Source organism: Stegostoma tigrinum, chromosome 1 (assembly GCF_030684315.1).
Source record: "Stegostoma tigrinum isolate sSteTig4 chromosome 1, sSteTig4.hap1, whole genome shotgun sequence".
NCBI classification, from domain to species: domain Eukaryota; kingdom Metazoa; phylum Chordata; class Chondrichthyes; order Orectolobiformes; family Stegostomatidae; genus Stegostoma; species Stegostoma tigrinum.
In genome coordinates, this window is record NC_081354.1 from 159,432,223 (window position 1) to 159,452,647 (window position 20,425).

General features: G+C 40.8%; 1 protein-coding gene across 6 annotated transcripts in view; it reads left to right on the forward strand.

Moving 5' to 3' along the window:
• The window catches only part of dym (dymeclin), a 438,871-nt gene that overhangs the window by 156,498 nt on the left and 261,948 nt on the right, over nucleotides 1-20,425 (forward strand). For all 6 annotated transcript variants that reach the window (XM_059649745.1, XM_059649765.1, XM_048533408.2 and 3 more), the window contains exons 9-11: nucleotides 12,143-12,325; nucleotides 15,971-16,149; nucleotides 20,203-20,328. In XM_059649745.1, coding sequence (XP_059505728.1) covers nucleotides 12,143-12,325; nucleotides 15,971-16,149; nucleotides 20,203-20,328 — 488 coding nt within the window. The remainder of the gene's footprint in view (nucleotides 1-12,142; nucleotides 12,326-15,970; nucleotides 16,150-20,202; nucleotides 20,329-20,425) is intronic.

The window sequence follows — 20,425 nt, forward strand, 5'->3', positions numbered from 1 at the left end:
TTTCCCTATAACCCTTGACCTCTTGCTAAAATAACCTATTTACCCCTGTCTTAAAGACACTTAATGACTTGGCCTCCACTGTGGCAATGAGTTCCACAGATTCATCATTCTCTGCAGAAATTCCTCCTCATCTCAATTCAAAAAGGTTGTCTCTTCATTCTGAGCCTTTGCTTCCTGGTCCTTGTCTCTCCAACAAGTGGAAACATCTTCTCCACCTCCACCCTATTTGGAGATCTCGGTATTTTCTAAATTTCAGTGAGATTCCCCTCTCATCCTTCTAAACTCTACTGAGTACAACTTCTCATCTGATAAGCTCTTCACCCTGGGATCATTCTTATGAACCTCTTCTAGATCATCGCTAAGGTCAAGATATCTTTGCTTAGATACAAAGCTCAGAACTGCTCACAGTATCCCAAATGTGGTCTGACCAGAGCCTTATACAGACTCAGTAGTAGTACATCCTTGCTATTATATTCTGGCACCCTCAAAATGAATAGTAAAATTGTATTTGCCTTCCTAACTGCCAACTAAATCTTCATGTTAACTTTAAGAGAACCCTGAATGAAGACAGTCAAATCTCTTTGAATTTCATATATCCAAAACCTTTCCACATTTAGAGAATAGTCTCTCTATTCTTATCCAAGTGCATTGTCTCACTTTCCCACATTGTATTCTGCCCACGTTCCTGGCCTGTCTAAGTACTTCTGAATCCTTCCTGTTCCCTCAACACTACTTGTCTCTCTCTGTCTAACTTTGTATTTTCTCCCTTCCTAAACAGGAGTGTTACACTAGTCATTTTCTAGTCCTGTGCAACTCCAATGATTCTTGAAAGATCACCACCAAAGCCTCCGCAATCTCCACAGCTATATCTTTCCAAATTCCGGGATGTAGTCCATCCAATCCAGGCTATTTATCCATCTTCATACCTGTCAGCTTCCCTCAACAACTCCTTTGTGACAACGACTACACTCAACTCTCTCCTGATTCTTGAAGTTCTGGAATGTTGCTGGTGTCTTCCACCATGAAGACTGATGCAAAGTGTTTGTGCCGTTCCTTCACCATTTCTCTGATTTCCTTTACCACTATTGACAGCTTCATTTTCCAGTAATCTAATGTCCTGTCTTGTCGCTCCCAAACATTTTAGATATCTTAAAAGAAAAAGCTGGCAACTTTCTTTTATGTTCCTAGCTAGTTTACCCTCATATTTCATTTTCTGCCCCTTATTGCTTTTTCAGTTTTCCTCTTCAGGCTTTTAAAGGCTTCCCAATCCTCTCTCTTTCTGCTAATTTGGGCGGCACTGTAACTCTGGTTAGCACTGCTGTCTCACAGTGCCAGGGTCCAGGATTCGGTTCCACCCTTGGGCAACTGTCTATGTGCAGTTTGTACCTTCTCCCTGTGTCTGCATGGGTTTCCTCTGGATGCTCCAGTTTCCTCCCACAGTCCAGCAAGGTGAATTGGCCATGCTAAATTGCCCTTGGTGTTCAGAGATGTGTAGATTAGGTGGGTTAAAGGGATAGGTCTGAGTGGGATACTCTGAGATTCGTGTGGACTTGTTGGAGCAAAGGGCCTGTTTTCCACACTGAAGGGATTCTATAATTTTTCACAGCATTCTGTGCTTCTCCTTTTGCTTTTATGCTGTCCTTGACTTCTCTTGTCAGCTACGATTACCTCATCCTGCCCTTAGTATGCTGCTTCTTCCTTAGGATGAATTTCTGCTGTCCCTCCCGAATTACCCCCAGAAACTCCTGCCATTACTCTCCACAGTCATCCTCGCTAGCTCCCCTTCCAATCAACTCTGGCCAGCTTCTCCCGCAAGGCTTCATCGTTACCTTCACTCACTTGTAGTATAATTGCATCTAATTCCAGCTTCTCCCTCTCTCAAACTGTAGGGTGAATTCTTTCATATTGTAATCTCTGCTTACTAGGAGTTCCTTCCCCTTAAGTTTTCCAATCAAGTTTGCCTCATTACACATCATCGAATCCAGAATTGCCTGTTTCCTGGTGTGCTCTACCACAAGCTGCTCCAAAAAATTCTTGTAGACATTGCACGAGTTCCTTTTCTAATGATCTACTATCAACCTGTTTCTTATTTTGTTCTGTTGCCTGAAGTTTTCCTTGTGCCTTCAATCATCTTTTTTTGTGCATTGAATCACTGAGACATTGGTCTTATTAACCCTGTTAACAACTAACTACAATTAAATGTAATATAATTCCTCACTGACTTAATCAAGTCAAAATGCTTAATTGTTGTTCAAATCTATACAATTAGTGGGCAATATTGATGTAACTCCACTGTCGTTGGACTAGTAATCTAGAGGCCCAGACTAGGCCTACCATAGCAGCTTGTGGAATTTAAATTCACTTAATAAAACTAAAATCTAAAATTAAAAGCTCGTCTCAGTAATGGTGGCCAAGAAGCTGTCAGTGGTTTTTGCAAATGCCATCTGGTTCACTAACATGCTTTAGGGAAAGAATTTGGCTATTCTTACGTGGTCTGGCCTACCTGTACTCTCAGCAATATGGCCAACTTTTAACTTTGCTCCAAAGTGGTCTAGCAAGCTTCAAAGTTGGAGGTCAATTATGGATTGGCGCAAGTAATACCCATAACCCAGAAATGCAAACAGAAATGAAAACCTAAATTTAAGATTTTGGGCAAGAATTGCAGTGGGAATATAAGGAAGATTTTTGACCCTGAACTTGCATCCCAAGAGCATATTGGGTGGATATTTGAATGAAATAAACCTGGGGTCTGTGGGGGTCCTAGTGAAGATTTTGGACTGATTGGCTTGCTCTGTGGGGAGCCACCATTGACTGGCCTCCTTCTGTGCAGCACATGACTGTATAGCTCTTAATGACGATTCTATGTGGTCACTGAGGTTCTCTACAGTGAATTTCAGCAGACTACGTAAACATCCCAATTTCTCATATGTACCACTTTGGCAAAGTGGGTGCTTTCATTATCCAATGATGTTATTCACATAGCATTCAGACTTGGAATCATGTGGTTTGTATGGCTCACTCACAGCCTTCATTCACAGCCATTTTTGTTCGGATCTGGCTATGTTAGATGAACAATTACTTAAGTTCTGGAAAGCGTTCCAGAACTTTGGTTGTGTGTGACATTTCCCCATTGTCCTTCTACTTCTGTGGTTTAAGTGAGATATTGTTACTATCAATGATAAAGATACTAATTTGATAAGTTTTTTTAACGTTAGAGATTTGTGACATTCAGTACTGAAGTGTATAAGCAATTCTCATCAAAGGACATAACGGTGATACACACCATTATCTCTTTGTCAGCCACGTATGTAATTATGCCCTGATTACTAGTAGTTCGAATGTGATATGGTGTTTATCTTCTGCTTATTGGTTTGAATATTTAAAAAGCTGTTAATCTGGGCTGAACTGCACCTTTTACATTCCTGCATTCATAAAACATCTCAGTTCAGTGTTCTTGGGAATTCTGGTCTTTTTTTGTACCAGCGTACTTTAGAAAAAATTAATCCAACATCATGTCTGCTGCTAATATGGCTTATGTGGTAGTATTAGTGCATTGCCACCTGAAAATGTTCTCCAAAGGTGCTTAAAATCAAACTGCCCCTGCTGTTTACTATGTGTTGGTGGTAGGGGAAGTGCATATTAATGTTGGTGGATGGAGTGTCATTTGAGTGGGCTGTTGTGTCTGGGAAGCTGTTGAACATCCTGAATATGATTAGACACCAATTCATCCAGGCAAATGGCTATACACTGCACGTGTTCTTTGAGTGATGTTAGATTTTAGTAATCACAAAGTGTAGAGCTGGATGAACACAGCAGGTCAAGCAGCATCTTAGGAGCAGAAAAGCTGACGTTTTGGGCCTAGGCCCTTCATCAGAAATGGGGGAGGGGGAGAGGGTTCTGAAATAAATAGGGAGAGAGGGGAAGGCGGATCGAAGATGGATAGAAGAGAAGATAGGTGGAGAGGTGACAGACAAGTTAGAGGCGGGGATGGAGCCAGTAGAGGTGAGTGTAGGTGGCGATGTAGGGAGGGGATAGGTCAGTCCAGGGAAGATAGACAGGTCAAGGGGATGGGATAAGGTTAGTAGGTAGTAAATGGGAGTGCGACTTGAGGTGGGAGGAGGGGATAGGTGAGAGGAAGAAGAGGTTAGGGAGGCGGGAATGAGCTGGGCTGGTTTTGGGATGCAGTAGGGGAGGGGAGATTTTGAAGCTTGTGAAATCCACATTAATGCCATTGGGCTGCAGGGGGTGAGGAGTTAGTAACTATAGAACTCTCTTCCTCTAACCTGCTCTTGTAGCCATAATATTTCGACAGAAAGATGAGCCTAGGATATTGCATACAGTTATCCAAATAATATGTGTACTTAAGTAGAAGACGTACCTTTGCATGTCTAGCCTTGTTAATGCGTGTAAGTTAACAGAAACCATTTGAAGACCAATCATGTTGACTTTTAACAGATGTATGTGAATGGCTGTAATTTATTCATGAATATTTGAGAAATTGTCAGCTGTAATTTTGAATTGCTTTGCATGTTAGTTACTGCAAAACATTTTCTTCAATTTTAAATTGAAAAAGAAACATGCAACATGTTTTGAAGATTGTACTTTCAAAATTGTGTACGTACACACAAATCCCCTCTTGGTATGACTCCTTTCTGCTTTTTAGCTAAAGTGTTCATAGTGATTAATGTTTTGATAATTTTGTTGTCATTCAGTCACAATTATCAGTAATACTGCAATATTATGTAATAATAGGCTATATGACTGATTTTTATTCCCTTTCTTTATTTTCTCTCCAAATGCCTGTGATAATTTGCTACAATATCTTTACATTTCGTAGTTTGACTCAAATATTTTGCATCTGAGTTATCCTTTGTTGTCAAGAGAGAAACTCTTCACAGATGCTGCCAGACCTGCTGATTTTTTTTCTAGCACCTTGTATTTTCTATTTCAGATCTGCAGAACTTAATTCTTTATTTAATAGAGGCTTCTATCTTCGGTGCTTACCATCTTCGTCCTTCTATCAAAACATTTATTGTCAAATATTTTACTTGTCCACTAGTCATTCATTGAAATTGTATTGCAGTAATAGATGCTTAATAGCTTAGCAGCTGCAGCAACTTCAGTCAGATGTCATGGTGCAACAGATCTGAATGTTTTGGGTTTAATTTTAGTCAGGGGATGTTTGTTTCCTCAAAGTGCAGAGGATTAAGATGTAGGTTGAAAACATAAATAACATCTTGCTATGCATTATAAACCTTCAAACATTCCTGGCTGTTGGCAACGAAGTATAAATCAGCACTGCACCAAATGTGAAAAAAGCTTCAGTTCATGTCCCCAATCTATTGTCATTTAATCTTGAGCTTCTATTCTTTGGCCAGAAGCCTTAACACCCAATACCATTTGTCTTTCTACTTCGGTCACTACATTTGGCAATGTGTTTCATTATCACTGTAGCAAATAAAAAATTATAAATTCTTTAATTGATCTGCTGGTTGTTATAGTAGATTTCTGCCTCCTCGCTCTGATCTCACCCACAAATGGGAGGCAGTGAAGTAATGGTAATGGCCAAACATCGTCTGTTTCATCAATGACCTTTCCTGCATCACAAAGTCATAAGTGGAGATATTTACTGATGAATGCGCAATATTCAGCATTATTTGTGACTCCTCAGATCTTGAAGCAGTCCTCCGATAACGTGTAAACTTGGGCTGTCCAAAAGTCTGTAAGATTTGTGTCACCCAAGTGTAAGGCATTGACCATTCTCACCGAGAGAATCTAACCGTAGGTACTTGACATTCAGTGGCATTACATTGTCCATGAATTCCCTCACTATCAACATCCTGCGGGTTACCATTGGCCAGAAACTGACCTGTGCTGCTCATATAAATGATATTGCTAAGAGCAGCCCAAAAACAGGAATTCTGTGGTAAGTAAGTTATCTTCTGTCACCCCAAAGCTTGCCCACCATCCCAAGGCACAAGTCATGAATATAATGGAAGACTCATCAATTCTTCACACTTCTGAGTATGTGTTTTATGTTAGATTTTCTTCTTTTTCTGGCATTTTGTAGGTTATTAAACACCATTCTGTTTTACTTGAGCCCTTAGAGTTGGCTTGCCTTCATTTTTGATCTGATTAGGGGGAGTTGATGGCCTACGGTATTATCACTGGACTGTTAATCTAGACACCTCAGGTAATGTTCTAGGGACCCGGGTAGAATCCAAACATGGGAGATGGTGGAAGTTGAATTCAAGAAAAATCTGGAATTAAGAGTATCATAATGACTACGAAGCCGTTGTTGTTGGAAAAACTTACTTGGTTCACTAATGTCCTTTGGGGAAAGAATCTATTATCCTTACCTGGTCTGGACAACATGTGACTCCAGACCCACAGCAATGTGGTTGACTGTTAACTGCCCTCTGGATGGGTGACATAGCCAGCAATGCCCTCATCCTGTGAAAAAATTAAAATAAAATGAACTAAGTTTAAACAGAATGTAACAGCAACATGCTAAAAGAAAATATAAAAAAGTTCGTTGTGATCAACCAAGGGGACATTAATAAGAGTGAAACCGATCACCTGCCTCTCCTGGCCCTATTGCAAGTTTAATTCAGTTTTGATGCAAAAAATACTCTTAACATTATACCCAAGATCAGTTCCATGTTGATTAAATATTTGGAATCCCAAAATGAATTATTTACTGGATTCTCTTGCCTGAAATACTGAAATTGGAATGTGAGCAATGATGCAGTTTTTGAACTGTGCTTTACAACATTTAAAAGGATAATATGTTTTGGAAACTCATTTAGCTCAAATTCTGTTGATTAGCAAAAATGATGTATTCTTATAATGGCCACCTGAGCAGCTTCCTATGTTTCTAAATTTCCTATATATGTGTATGATCCAAAAAATAGTCTTCTAAAAATTCTTAGATGGCATGTGGGTATTGTTGGCAAGGCCTGAATTTATTATTTTTAATTGCTGTTGAGAATGTGATAAGGAGCCATCTCTTTGAGCCACTGACATAGATTGTATAGGTACAGCAACGTTGCTGTTAGGAGGGAGTTTCTGTATTTTCACCCAGCGGCTGTGAAACATTAGTGATATAGTTTAAAGTTAAGATGATCCATGACTTGGAAGGCATCTGCAGGTGTTGGTGTTTTATGTGTCTGCCCTTTTTCTTCCTGCTGGTGGGAAACAAAATGGCAGGCCAATTTGGAGTGGTGGGACCATTTGCTGAAGAGTCAGAAAATTGATCTTTATACATGGAACATTTTCATCTTTTCTTAAAGCCAACCAGAATGTCTGACGGCATCATAGTACTGCATTTTTTAAGTACCCTTGGGAGCAAGACCTTTACAATTCTGTGAAGACCTATACAACCAGAGAAACCCATGGTGAAGACATTCCAAAAGTCAGGAAATTATTTCGCACCCAAGGCTGTGATGATTGAGGAAAGTTTGTTTTTACAAACTGGTACAGCATGAAGGAAAGTCTCTTGCTTGATTCATTGCCATCTTAAAGAGTTAGTGGAACATTATGAATTCAGAGGGTTCCTCGAAGATGCCTTGTGGGGGCCATTTGTTTTGTGGCCTCCAATGCAAAACTATTCAATGGGAGTTACTAACGAGGAGAGACCTGGATTTCAAGGCGACATGTATAATTGCTATCTTGATGAAGTTCTCCTCCAGCAAAGCAACTCAGTTGACTAACAATGTCTAGGTGTATTAAATAGTGGAAACTTGGAAGAGTGTGGCACCAACCATAGAATGCTATTGATGTGGCCACAAGAGCCAACATGTTGAACTCGTGAAGCCCAGTGCTTAGTAAGTGAGTAGGTCGTATTGCCCAAAATTGTCAACTCAAGCATGAGAAGGGGATTCAGAAAGAATCAGTCCTGTGGACAAGGCATAAGGCACACGCTACTAGCCAGGGAGTAGAGAGGGGATTCAGCTGGGTCAATGGAAGAAACAAGGCCCAGAGTCAGCCGAACAAAAATAGAGTTGCTGGAAAAGCTCAGCAAGTCTGGCAGCATTTGTGAAGGAGAAAACAGAGTTTTTGGGTTCAGGTTCGGTGCCCTTCCTCAGAACGGTCCTCCAGAGTCAGCCACGTTTTGGGTAAACATACTGTCGGTATTGATTTTTGGGTTCTTCCCAAAATAGAAGGAAAGGCAGTAAAAATAAAGTGAATACAGTGCAGTGGTGTCCCTGACTCCTGAATCCGTTTTTAGGGAGAAGTTGAGAGCACTGTCATTGAGATCTACCAAGATTATACTATGGATGTACGTGGAAGATCAAGTGGTGCCACTGAAGGGGCAATGACCTGGTGAAAACAGAATTAAGGGACCAATGTGCAGAATTGCCATTTTACATAGTAAAAGGCAAATATCTGAGTGTGCTGGTTACAAAAATTACGGTTAAACTGGGGCATGATTAAAAGGTGCCACACTCAAACATGAGTTTGCAAGAGATCCAAGGCTAGTACAAAGATGTCTTCAAAAGATCCCTGGGGGAAGTGAAAGGAATGAAAAAGTACAGCTGAATCAGCGGCTCATCTCGGGGGTCTGAAGGCATATCTGGTACCGTAGGTCATCTGGCCTAAAGGGGAGGTGGAATTGGAATGTCTGGTGAATCTGGGAGCATTAGAGCCAGTAACCACCAATGAATAGCTGCTCCCATTATTCCAGTCTTAAAAACAGACGGCATGGTGAGGATTTGTAATGACTTTAAGGTCGTAGTCAACCCAACTCTCGGTGCGGATCAATACCTCCTTCCATGAATAGAAGACCTATTCACTGGACTGGCAGGAGGAAAGAAATTTTTTAAAATGGATCTGTCACAGGCTCACCTACCGATAAGTGTCCTAAAGGAGTTTCAGTAGCTGCTGCTGATAGTGACACACAGAATGCTATGGTATAAGCAACTTCCTTTTAACATCACGTCAGTGCTAGTTCTGTTCCAGAGGGCCATGGATCAAATATTAAGTGGGTTACCAAGGGTCCGTTGGATGATATTTTGATTATTGGATTCTCCGAAGAGGGGCACTTGAAGATTTATGAAGTGAAGGAGGGAACTTGCTGGAAGGCAGCAGTGCTAACCACTGAGCCCTGTGCCGCCCAAGTTATACAGAGTGTTGGTCAGGCCACAGCTGGAGTACTGTGTGCAGTTCTGGTCACCTTACTACAAAAAGGATGTCCTAGCACGAGAGAGGGAAAGAGGAGGCTTACCAGGATGTTGTCTGGGATAGAGCAGTTGAGCAGGTGAGTGGAGTTCCACAGGGCTCTGTCCTTGGGCATCTACAGTTTGTAATTTTTATTAATGACTTGGACGAGGGAATTGAAGGATGGGTCAGCAAGTTTGCAGACGACACAAAGGTCGGAGGTGTCGTTGACAGTGTAGAGGGCTGTTGTAGGCTGCAGCGGGACATTGACAGGATGCAGAGATGGGCTGAGAGGTGGCAGATGGAGTTCAACCTGGATAAATGCGAGGTGATGCATTTTGGAAGGTCGAATTTGAAAGCTGAGTACAGGATTAAGGATAGGATTCTTGGCAGCGTGAAGGAACAGAGGGATCTTGGTGTGCAGATACATAGATCCCTTAAAATGGCCACCCAAGTGGACAGGGTTGTTAAGAAAGCATATGGTGTTTTGGCTTTCATTAACAGGGGGATTGAGTTTAAGAGTCGTGAGATCTTGTTGCAGCTCTATAAAACTTTGGTTAGACCGCACTTGGAATACTGCGTCCAGTTCTGGGCGCCCTATTATAGGAAAGATGTGGATGCTTTGGAGAGGGTTCAGAGGAGGTTTACCAGGATGCTGCCTGGACTGGAGGGCTTATCTTATGAAGAGAGGTTGACTGAGCTCGGTCTCTTTTCATTGGAGAAAAGGAGGAGGAGAGGGGACCTAATTGAGGTATACAAGATAATGAGAGGCATAGATAGAGTCGATAGCCAGAGACTATTTCCCAGGGCAGAAATGGCTAGCACGAGGGGTCATAGTTTTAAGCTGGTTGGTGGAAAGTATCGAGGGGATGTCAGAGGCAGGTTCTTTACGCAGAGAGTTGTGAGAGCATGGAATGCGTTGCCAGCAGCAGTTGTGGAAGCAAGGTCATTGGGGTCATTTAAGAGACTGCTGGACATGTATATGGTCACAGAAATTTGAGGGTGCATACATGAAGATCAATGGTCGGCACAACATTGTGGGCTGAAGGGCCTGTTCTGTGCTGTACTGTTCTATGTTCTATGTCTATAAAGAGAGACCAAATAGGCTTAGATTGATTTATTCAGTGCAGACGAGGCTGAGGGAGGAAATAGTTGAGTTGCATAAGAATGTGAGGGGTATGGACAGGCTGAGTAGGGAGCAGCTGTTCCCCTTGGTTGAAGAGTAAATCATGGCCGGGTGGGGGGCATAGTTTTAGGGTGAGTGGCAGGAGATTCAGGGGGGATTTGAGAAAAGTGTTTTCACTCGGGGATCCTTTAACAGTACTTCCACAACCTTGAACACTTTAGTCTAGAGGGACAAAGGCAGTAAATATATGGGAGTATCACCACCTTGAAGTTCCTCTCCAAGCCACGCACCATCATGACTTGGAAATGTCACTCAATTCTTTCTTTGTTTCTGGGTAAAAATCCTGGAATTCCTTCCCTAAGGGCATTGTGTGTCAACCTGCAGCATGTGGACTACAATGGTTCAAGAAGGCATCTCACCACCACCTTTTTAAGGGCATCTAGGGACAGGGAGCAAATCTTGGCCAGCCAGCAATGCCCACATCCCATGAGTGAATTTCAAAAAAATTTGGTTCTAAAAAACTGTCCCAGAAAATGACGTGGGAATTGTCATCCTGAAGTTGAATTTATTGTAATGGTAACGTGTCTTTGCCTCGGCCTTGACCTATTGTATAAATACAGGTGGTACTTCTGTTAAGACCATAAAACCATTAGACATAGGAATGGAAGTGAGGCCATTCGGGTCATCAAGTCCACTCTGCCATTTAAATCATAGCTGATGGGCATTTCAACACCACTTCTCTGCACTCTCCCTGTAGCCCTTGATTCCTTCTGAGATCAAGAATTTGTCGATCCCTGCCTTGAAGGCATTCAGCGTCCCAGCCTCCACTGCACTTTGCGGCAATGAATTTCACAAGCCCACCACTCTCTGGCTGAAGAAATGTCGTCTCATTTCAGTTTTAAATTTACCCCCTCTAATTTTAAGGCTGTGCCCACGGGTCCTAGTCTCCTCGCCTAACGCAAACAACTTCCTAGCGTCCACCCCTTCTAAAACCATACATTATCTTGTAAGTTTCTATTAGATCTCCCCTCAACCTTCTAAACTCTAATGAGTGCAATCCCAGGATCCTTAGCCGTTCATCATACGTTAAACCTACCATTCCAGGGATGATCCATGTGAATCTCCGCTGGACACGCTCCAGGGCTAGTATGTCCTTCCTGAGGTGTGGGGCCCAAAATTGGACACAGTATTCTAAATGGGGCTTAACTAGAGCCTGATAAAGCCTCAGAAGCACATCGCTGCTTTTATATTCCAACCCTCTTGAGATAAACGACAACATTACATTCGCTTTCTTAATTACGGACTCTACCTGCAAGTTAACCTTTAGAAAATCGTGGACCAACACTCCCAGATCCCTTTTCACTTCTGATTTGCGAATTTTCCCACCATTTAGAAAATAGTCCATGTCTGTATTCTTTTTTCCAAAGTGAAAAACCTCACATTTACTCATATTGAATTTCATCAGCCATTTCCTGGACCACTCTCCTAAACTTTCTAAATCTTTCTGCAGCTTCCCCACCTGCCTGTCCACCTATCTTTGCATCATCGGCAAACTTGGCCAGAATGCCCCCAGTCCCTTCATCCAGATCATTAATATATAAGGTGAACAGCTGTGGCCCCAACACTGAACCCTGCGGGACACCACTCGTCACCAGTTGCCATTCCGAAAAAGAGCCTTTTATCCCAACTCTCTGCCTACTGTCAGACAGCCCATCCTCAAGTTTTCAAGGACAGTCAACTATTAAAATGGTGAATTGCTTTCTATGAACTGTAAGCTAAAAAGGAAGTGTGCCTACAAGGTAATGGAGTTATGAAGGTCTGAGAATGTGTTCATCTTTCTTTTCTTCTCTTCAACAGCTGGCCTCTGGACAGTACTTACCTTGGGAGGAGTTGGGAATAAGGCAACCCAGCAAGGGGATCTGTCATCTCCACTGGCTAACCGAAGTCTTCTGCTGCTGCTTGTTTTATCTAATTTGAGCAACAGACCAGAAAACCCAAATCCATACAGGCAGTCGATAATGTCATTCAGGAACACACAAGGTTTGTTTAAGCCTGAAAACTTCTTAACAACAACAAAAGATATTTAACTGTTTAATCACTATCTGTCAAATGCTCTCAATACATCAGCAGCCTGTAAACTGTTGAAAAACCTCAACAGGCCAGGCACCATCTGTGGAGAGAAAGAAAAGCCAATCTTTTGGGTCCAGTGAGCCGCCTTCAGATTTTGTTTCTGATTTCCAGCATCCGCAGACCTTTGGTTTTCTGTAAATTGTCTGACTGAGTATTGCATCATTTCAGATTTGGGAGTCTGTTATAGTGCAGCAAGAGTAATATTTTCCTCTCACCCCACACATTCAATGGGAGCAATGCAGAGCCTCATTAAATTGTTTGACCTCATTTACTTTTTTTTGCTTAGAGAGCTGTGGGCCCTAGAAGCGGTTTACTAGCCCTGATAGGCATTTGGTTCTACCACTGGTTTTATATCATTTGAAACGTAGCAACTTTGAAACTAGGAACTGGAGTAGGCTGTTTGGTCCTTCAAGCTTACTTTGCCATTCAGTATGAAAATGACAGATCCTCTGTCTCAGTCCTTTATTTGGGGACTGTAAATGTTAGCGGGTAGGCATGCACAGGTTAGCAGCTCCTGCATTTAATGTGGACCTCTGAATTTCTGCCAAGCATCTGAAGAAACTAAAACAAAAGCAGCACTTCTGATCAAGAGTCACCTCATATTGCTGCCAGACTTGCTGAGTTTCTCCAGTAGTTTGTTTTTGTTTTAGATCTCTAGCACCTGCAATTCTTTGTTTTATATACTTGAAGAAACTGCCTCATGCTCAGTGCCTACTACTGTCTTGCAAAAATGGTTGTTGTACTGGAGACCACAAATTGGTGCCAAGTCTCGCACTTGGTGCAAAATTTAACCTGATGTAAGGGCAGCGACGAGGGAGTACTGCACAATTAGAAGATTGTATTTTTAACATGAAACATTAAACTCGGGCCTCAACTGCCTTCTCTAGTGGTGGCAAACAATCTAATTGGACTATTGGGAAGAAATCTGGGGAGTTTTCCATGGGTTGTCTTGGCTAATATTTAACCTTAAACTATTGTTAATTTTGGCATCATGTTGTATGCAAATTGGCTGTGTGTTCTTTACATTACAACAGTAACTAAACTTCAAAAATATTTGATTGGCTATTACACAAGTGTATATTCGGCCTATATATTTTTTTAATCCAGTAGAGGGGACTTTATCTGTGAATTTCCACTGGTATAGTATTAGCTTTCAGCTTTGGAATTATTTACTTAACCAATTCCCTTCCTGGAATTCATATTTACTTAAATTATACTGTAACAATGAATTTTCTGAATTCTACGCACTATATTGTAGAAATATAAGTACAAACACTGCTTATTTTAGAAAATGTGTGGGGTTAATGATAAACTTTAGATACAGATAGTGGAATTGGCACAATACGTTAAGGAAATTTTCTAAGAACAATATTTTAAGATAGTGCTACTTCCTTTTAAAAAGGAAATACTCCATCTGAATTATTTACAGAAAACAAGTTGGTCTAATGCTCATTTTCATATTATACTATTGGCGTAATTCCAAAATAGTACTATCACTGAAAGAGGGAATAGGATCATAAAATAAATTGGAATAGCTAACATTCCCACATTCTGCTGGTAGCCCACTTTTATCAAAATATTAGTAAGTCAAATATCAGCTGTTTTATAAAAGGTGAGAATTAGATGCACCATTTACTTCTGCATATAACATGGTAAATAAGACAAAATAAAATAGACTTTGTTTTAATTGGTTATATAGATAAACAAATGCAGTCAAATCCCTGAAACACTGTACCACCGTTTTGTGTAAATTGTTCTGTCTAAACACTGGATTCTCTTTACTGCACTTTAAAATCTGGATTTGTAAAGAGCATCCCTGGTGGTCTAGTGGTTAGGATTTTGCACTTCCACCACTGCAGCACAGTGGCTCACTGCTGCCTCATAGCACCAGGGGCTGTGGTTCGATTCTAACCTTGGGCGACTGTGTGGAGTTTGCACATTCTGTCCGGGTGCTCCGGTTTCCTCCCACAGTCAAAAGATGTGCAGGCTAGGTGGATTGGACAGCAAGCCGAGCAGGAAAGCTGATGTTTTGGGTCTGGACCCTTCTTCAGAAATACAAATACAAATATATTAAACATGTACAAAGGCAGTTAGGATAGAAGAAGAGAACAATGCTAGCACTCATTGGTACTGATTTTTTTTTGTTTCACTTAAAGACTGATGAATCCACTGTGTATCTTTGCCATTTGCACTATTAACTTCAAATCTACAGTATTATAGGCTAGCTTCATTTGGATTTTTCATGTTAATGCAGGTTTCTCCCTCTGCTGCTTGCACATTACTTTGACGGTGTTTAAGTCTTCACATCATCTATTGATTAATTTTTATGAATATGATTCTGCAGATAATTCAACACCTTGATATCTTTGCTTAGTTTATCCTTATACCCTCTCTCTTTTTTCCAACAATATTGACGTACCAATTTTCCATTCATTTATGAAGACCACGCTTAAAATAAATAAAGAACATGTCTTTTCTATTGTTAAGTAAGATGTAAACACCTAACATTATGCTTTTATGTCAAAGTTTAACGCAACAATATGCTCGTGGAATCCTTACAGCATGGAAACAGGCCCTTTGGCTTAACAAGTCCACACTGACCCTCAGAGCATCCCACCCAGACCCATCCCTATAACCCACCTAATGTACACATCCCTGAACACTACGGGCAATTTAGCATGGTCAATCCACCTAGCCTGCACATCTTTAGACTGTGGGAGGAACCCAGAGAACCTGGAAAGGATGTGAAAACTCCACACAGTCACCCAAAGGTAAAATTGAACCCGGGTCCCTGGTGATGTAAGGCAGCAGTGCTAACCACTGAGCCACTGTGCCGCAGTGGTGAAAGCACCAAATCCTAACCACTAGACCACCAGGGATGCTCTTTACAAATCCAGAAATGGGCTGATTTTAAAGTGCAGTAAAGAGAATCTAGTGTTCAGACAGAACAATTTACACAAAATGGTGGTACAGTGTTTCATCCAGTTCTATACCTTGTTATCTCAGATTCTTCAGCATCGGCAGTTTCTACTATCTTCGTATTTGTTCCGCCATTTTCCGTCCAGCACCAGTTCTCTCTCTCCTTGCTCCTTGATGACATTGAAGCTTCTACTAGAGCTTTGTGTCCTTTTCTGACATCCCTATTTTTTGCTGTTTTTCATTGACACCTTCCAATACACCAGTATGAGATGTGATACTGGTTTGTTTATTTCTTTCCTGATCAACAACATTTTTTCCCGACTCTAGGTTTACCAAACAAATGTCTAATTAATGATTGCTCAGGTGATAAAGTAATACGTCCTGAGGAAGGGTCACTGGACCTGAAACGTTAACTCTTTTCCTCCTCCACAGATGCCGCCAGACCGGCTGAGCTTTTCCAGCAACTTTGTTTTTGTTCCTGACTTATAGCATCCACAGTTCTTTTGGTTTTTATTTAATATGTCATTTATGGTAGTTTTTCTTTTAGACTAATACGTATATAAAATTGCAAGTCAAAAATACAGCTGAAGTACCATTTTGCTAGATATCTTATTTACTTGTAATCCTTAATTTCAGATAATACTGCAATTCATTCACCAAACACCTACTGCTTCCAGATAAATTTCAACAGTTTGTACACAGCACTGTATGAGCAGCAGAAATCTGACCAGGCCACTCTTCTGCTGTATACTTTGTTGCATCAGAACCCAAATGTGAGAACATATGTCTTGGCCCGTACTGACGTAGAGAATTTGGTGAGTGTGATTTAGATTTTTTTTTGAGTAATAGATGAATTTGTTTTTATTCCTGAGTTTTCTTTCCTCCTGAGAAGTTGCTAACTCTTACACTGTTAGAGTTTTAAGGGTGAAAGCCAATTTTAGCAGCCATACAGCTTCACTGCTTGAAGTCAGTATGAAGGAGGAATAAAATTAGTACTTTCTAATCAATGCACCCAAGTCCCATATTCTTTAATGCCTTTATCCACTAACCCATGGGGTGCATTGCATTGCCAGTGCAGCATATGTAAAGTCCACACTTTGGAGACGGGTTTAGAATAGGGGCGGCATGGTGGCTCAGTGGTTAGCACTGCTGCCTCAAAGCACTAGGGGCCTGGGCTCAATTCCACCCTTGGGCGACTGTCTGCGTAGAGTTTGCACGTTCTCCCTGTGTCTGTGTGGGTTTCCTCTGGGTTCTCCAGTTTCCTCCCACAGTCCAAAGATGTGCAGGCTAGGTGGATTAGCCACGGGAAATTCAGCGTTACAGGGTTAAAGTCTGGGGTGGGTCTGTGTGGGATGCTGTTTGGAGGGCAGGTGTGGACTCGAAGCGATTCTATGATTCTATGTTTGTGTTCTTAACAGGCTGTTGTTTAAATCTGGTTACTTTTGAAAGTGGGATATGTTAGGGAATTTCATGTAGTGGTTGTGATTTTGTTTTTACTTCATCTTACAGAATATGATCCTTTTTTCAGTAAAGTTGGGTACTGTAGCCAAACTTAGTTTAGCTTCTTTGCCCTTTGCAATGATTCATGCCTTTATCATCTGAACACAAACAAGGAAATACAAACAATACACTAATTAAATTCCATATTTTCACAAACATGATTTACTGTTCACTCTTTGTTTTTAAAGGTGTAATTTTGTATTTCCTTTCCTGATTCTCCCAACTACTTGGTGTACAAATAACAAACCAGCCATATCAATCCGTGTGTTCTCCTATTGCTGCTTATTTTGGTATTTGTTTCTTTCTAAAGTCATTTAGGCAAGTTTCTTAAGGAAGAATATAAATGTTCAACTTATTTGCATCCAGTACATCCCTCAGTGTCCATTTACTGGTTTAGCAAAGCCAAATTGGTTGACACCTTTGAGATATTCCTCCTGTGTCTTAACTAAGATTTGACAGATCTGGGAATTGTAGGTTTGTGCATCTTTCCATTACAAGATATTCAGTTGATATGACAGGAGCTTTTTTGTGGGGGCAGTATTACTGGTGGTTAACTTGAAATTCTGACTTGTAGCTGTTTAGTGAAATTATGATTTCTGTAGATATTTTTTAATCACCCTGTTCAGAGATGTTGTTACACACTTCTAGACCAAGTGGGACTTTAACATGGTCCTTTTAATTTGATTGAAATCTGCCTTCTTGATTGCTCCAAGTTGTGGCCTCATTTTTCATTTTGTACCATCTGATTTATGTATGATGCAATAAAATTAGTCAAACATGACATGATGTTGGATATGTTTTGAATTTGCTGTTAGAAAATATGCTGGGTTTGTGATCTACATAAAGCACAATGATTTTTAGTTTTATTTTGATAACTTAGTTAATAACATACTTTCAGTGAATAGGAACCATCACTGGCCTTTAGGTGTTTTAAAGAGATGTAATCCAAATGTTATTTATGCGAACTCATAAAGAGGTATAAAGAGAACTTTCAAGCAAATGACACTTTGTGAAGGAAAAGACATTGGGTCCAACTGCACCTATGAGGAACAGGGAGCTCAGAATGGTTACATGGCCCAGTTTGAGAGTGGGATTAGACTATTACATCTTTGAGCATGGTGAGAGAGAGAAAGAAAGAGAGAATTCGATCTGAAGAACAACAGCCCATTGCTCTATCTCTCTTTGCAACTCCTTTTATCAAAGTGTGTGAGCTATAAACTCAAAATCAGCTTTAATACTTGTGGAAAATTCATGTAGAGGGTTTGTTGGCGTCCATGCTGCCATCAATGCTCCCTTAAACTGTGCTACACTTGAGTGTCAGCATGCAGTGATTAGCGTACTGACACATCGAGTTTTGGAAGCCATGACCATGCACAAAACTTGGAGGCCTGCACAGAAGAAAAGAAAAATTAGAGGCAACATGACATACCACCTGGAGAAGAGGGGATTCAACAAACCAGCAATTGTTCTAGGAAGTCACCCAATGCCATCAGCTTGTGTGTGTGTGTGTGTGCATAATAACTTAAGAATCTCAATACCGTTTGGGAAAATCAGTCATGTTTAAAACTGTTCTTCTTTCTCCTTTGCAGCCTTCCTGTCCCCGAATCCCCCTTATAGCCTGTCTCTTTCCCCCACACCCTCCCTCACCTGTCCTTCAGTCTCTGCTTTCATCCCCCGCATTGAAGCCACCTTTGCACTCCACATCCCTCTTGCATCCTCCTCGTTCCCCTGAACCCTCTTGGTATCTTCACTATGCCCACCACGTCTCTTGTGGCCTTCTCCACCACTCATGGTAGCTTCCTTCATCCTCAGCTGACGTAATACTCACGGTCCTGAACCGACATACAGCAGCCCCCGCCTCTTCCATTATCTAGCAGATTGCACTCCTGTTAAAGTGGACAGGCCATGGCTGCCAGTAGCAGCTCAGATCGCCAGCGGTGATTCCCTTGAAGCAGTGACTTCCCTATCTGCTCACTGTTCCTCCAACTGTGGATCGTTGGTCTCTTGTGCTTGCTGCTGATTTTGGCCTACACATGATTCCCATGCTTGCAGCTGATGCAAAGAACAGTTATTGATGTTGGAATACTTCTTCCCTGATTCTAGTTGTACTGTAATTGAATTTTTTAGTGCAGTTTAGTGAATTCACTTTGCTGCCTTCTATATATTTTGCATACTGAGGGCTGACCTGTATCTCAACGTTATTTACTGCTTTTGATTGTGTCCCTCCAGCTTACAAAAAATTTAGCCGCTTTAGTCTTGACAGTTTTAATTGTCCCGGTGCAAAGAATGTTTTGGGATAATTTTGAAATAATTGACATTCTTGCTTTGATTGCTGATTTGCAGTTTTTGGGATTCTTCTCACCGTGATCTTGTTTGTCAGAACTTGCTATTTAGGGTTAATTGGAAGATTGACATTTTACCCTAGGTCACACTAGTTTACCACCAATGAACCTGTACCCAGTGTGAAATTACCTTCATAAGTGGAATAGAGAAAGTATTTTAAAGAGTTTATGGACCATGACTTACATGTGAATTATTTAACTGATCGTACAATAATTTGTAAGTCTTGTGGTGCACTGGTAGTGTCTCTACCTCTGTGCCAGAAGGTCAGGGGTGAAGTCAAATCTGTTCCGCAGAGATGAATATTTGAAAACCTGTTTAAAAATACTTTGCAGTGATTTGCCAATAAAACTATTAATTGTGTTATTAATTGTGGATAGTGATGCAAAGAAGACTTCAGCTCGATCCATGAGAGGTCTCAATATTTAAGACTAGCCATGTGAATTATTACTAAGGAATAATTCAATCTATTTCTGTTGCAAATAGCATTTAAATGATCTTTCTCAGTTTAAAACCACGTGTTATTCTCCTAAGTGTTTAATTAGAGTTGATTGCCTCTGAACTTTTGCTGTAACTGCTCTAGTCTGTTGTGAGTTGTTTTGTTTTCCTGTACTTTTCACTTTATACTTTCTGGCCACGCTCTCAGCATCAATACTTTTGAAGGCTTGCCCAAAATTAAGAACTGGGTGAAGGAGCGGAATCCTGTGTAAAAATCGAAATTCCACCTAGGCGGTGTGTGTATTGTTATCCTACTTTTAATGATGATGCATTCTGTGATGAGACATAGAGAATTGGCACTTGAGTCTTTTTTAAAAAAATACTGGAGCTTAACTCATTACTTTCAACAGAAGAGAGGAGGAAGAGGTATTGAAAGAATTTGCAGATAAATTGTTGAGTATGGTGTAGATGCTGTATTTAAAACAAGGTGAGTGGAAGGGAGGTCAGGTGGTGGGAAAATGAAATTGGAATTAATTGTGTGCATATGTATTTATGTATATGTCAGACCATGTGTTGTTTTTGATTCACAGGTCCTTCCAATTCTTGAAACTTTATATTGTGTTGAAGAACGTAATTCTCACCATGTATACATGGCACTCATTATTCTTCTAATCCTTACTGAGGAAGATTCATTCAACCGTTCTGTGCATGAAGTGGTGAGTCAAAGCTGTATTACAGCATCCAGTATGAACCGATTTATTGAACTCTGCTTGTCCAAATGTCAATGAAATTTGGTTGTGATTGAATTTTCAT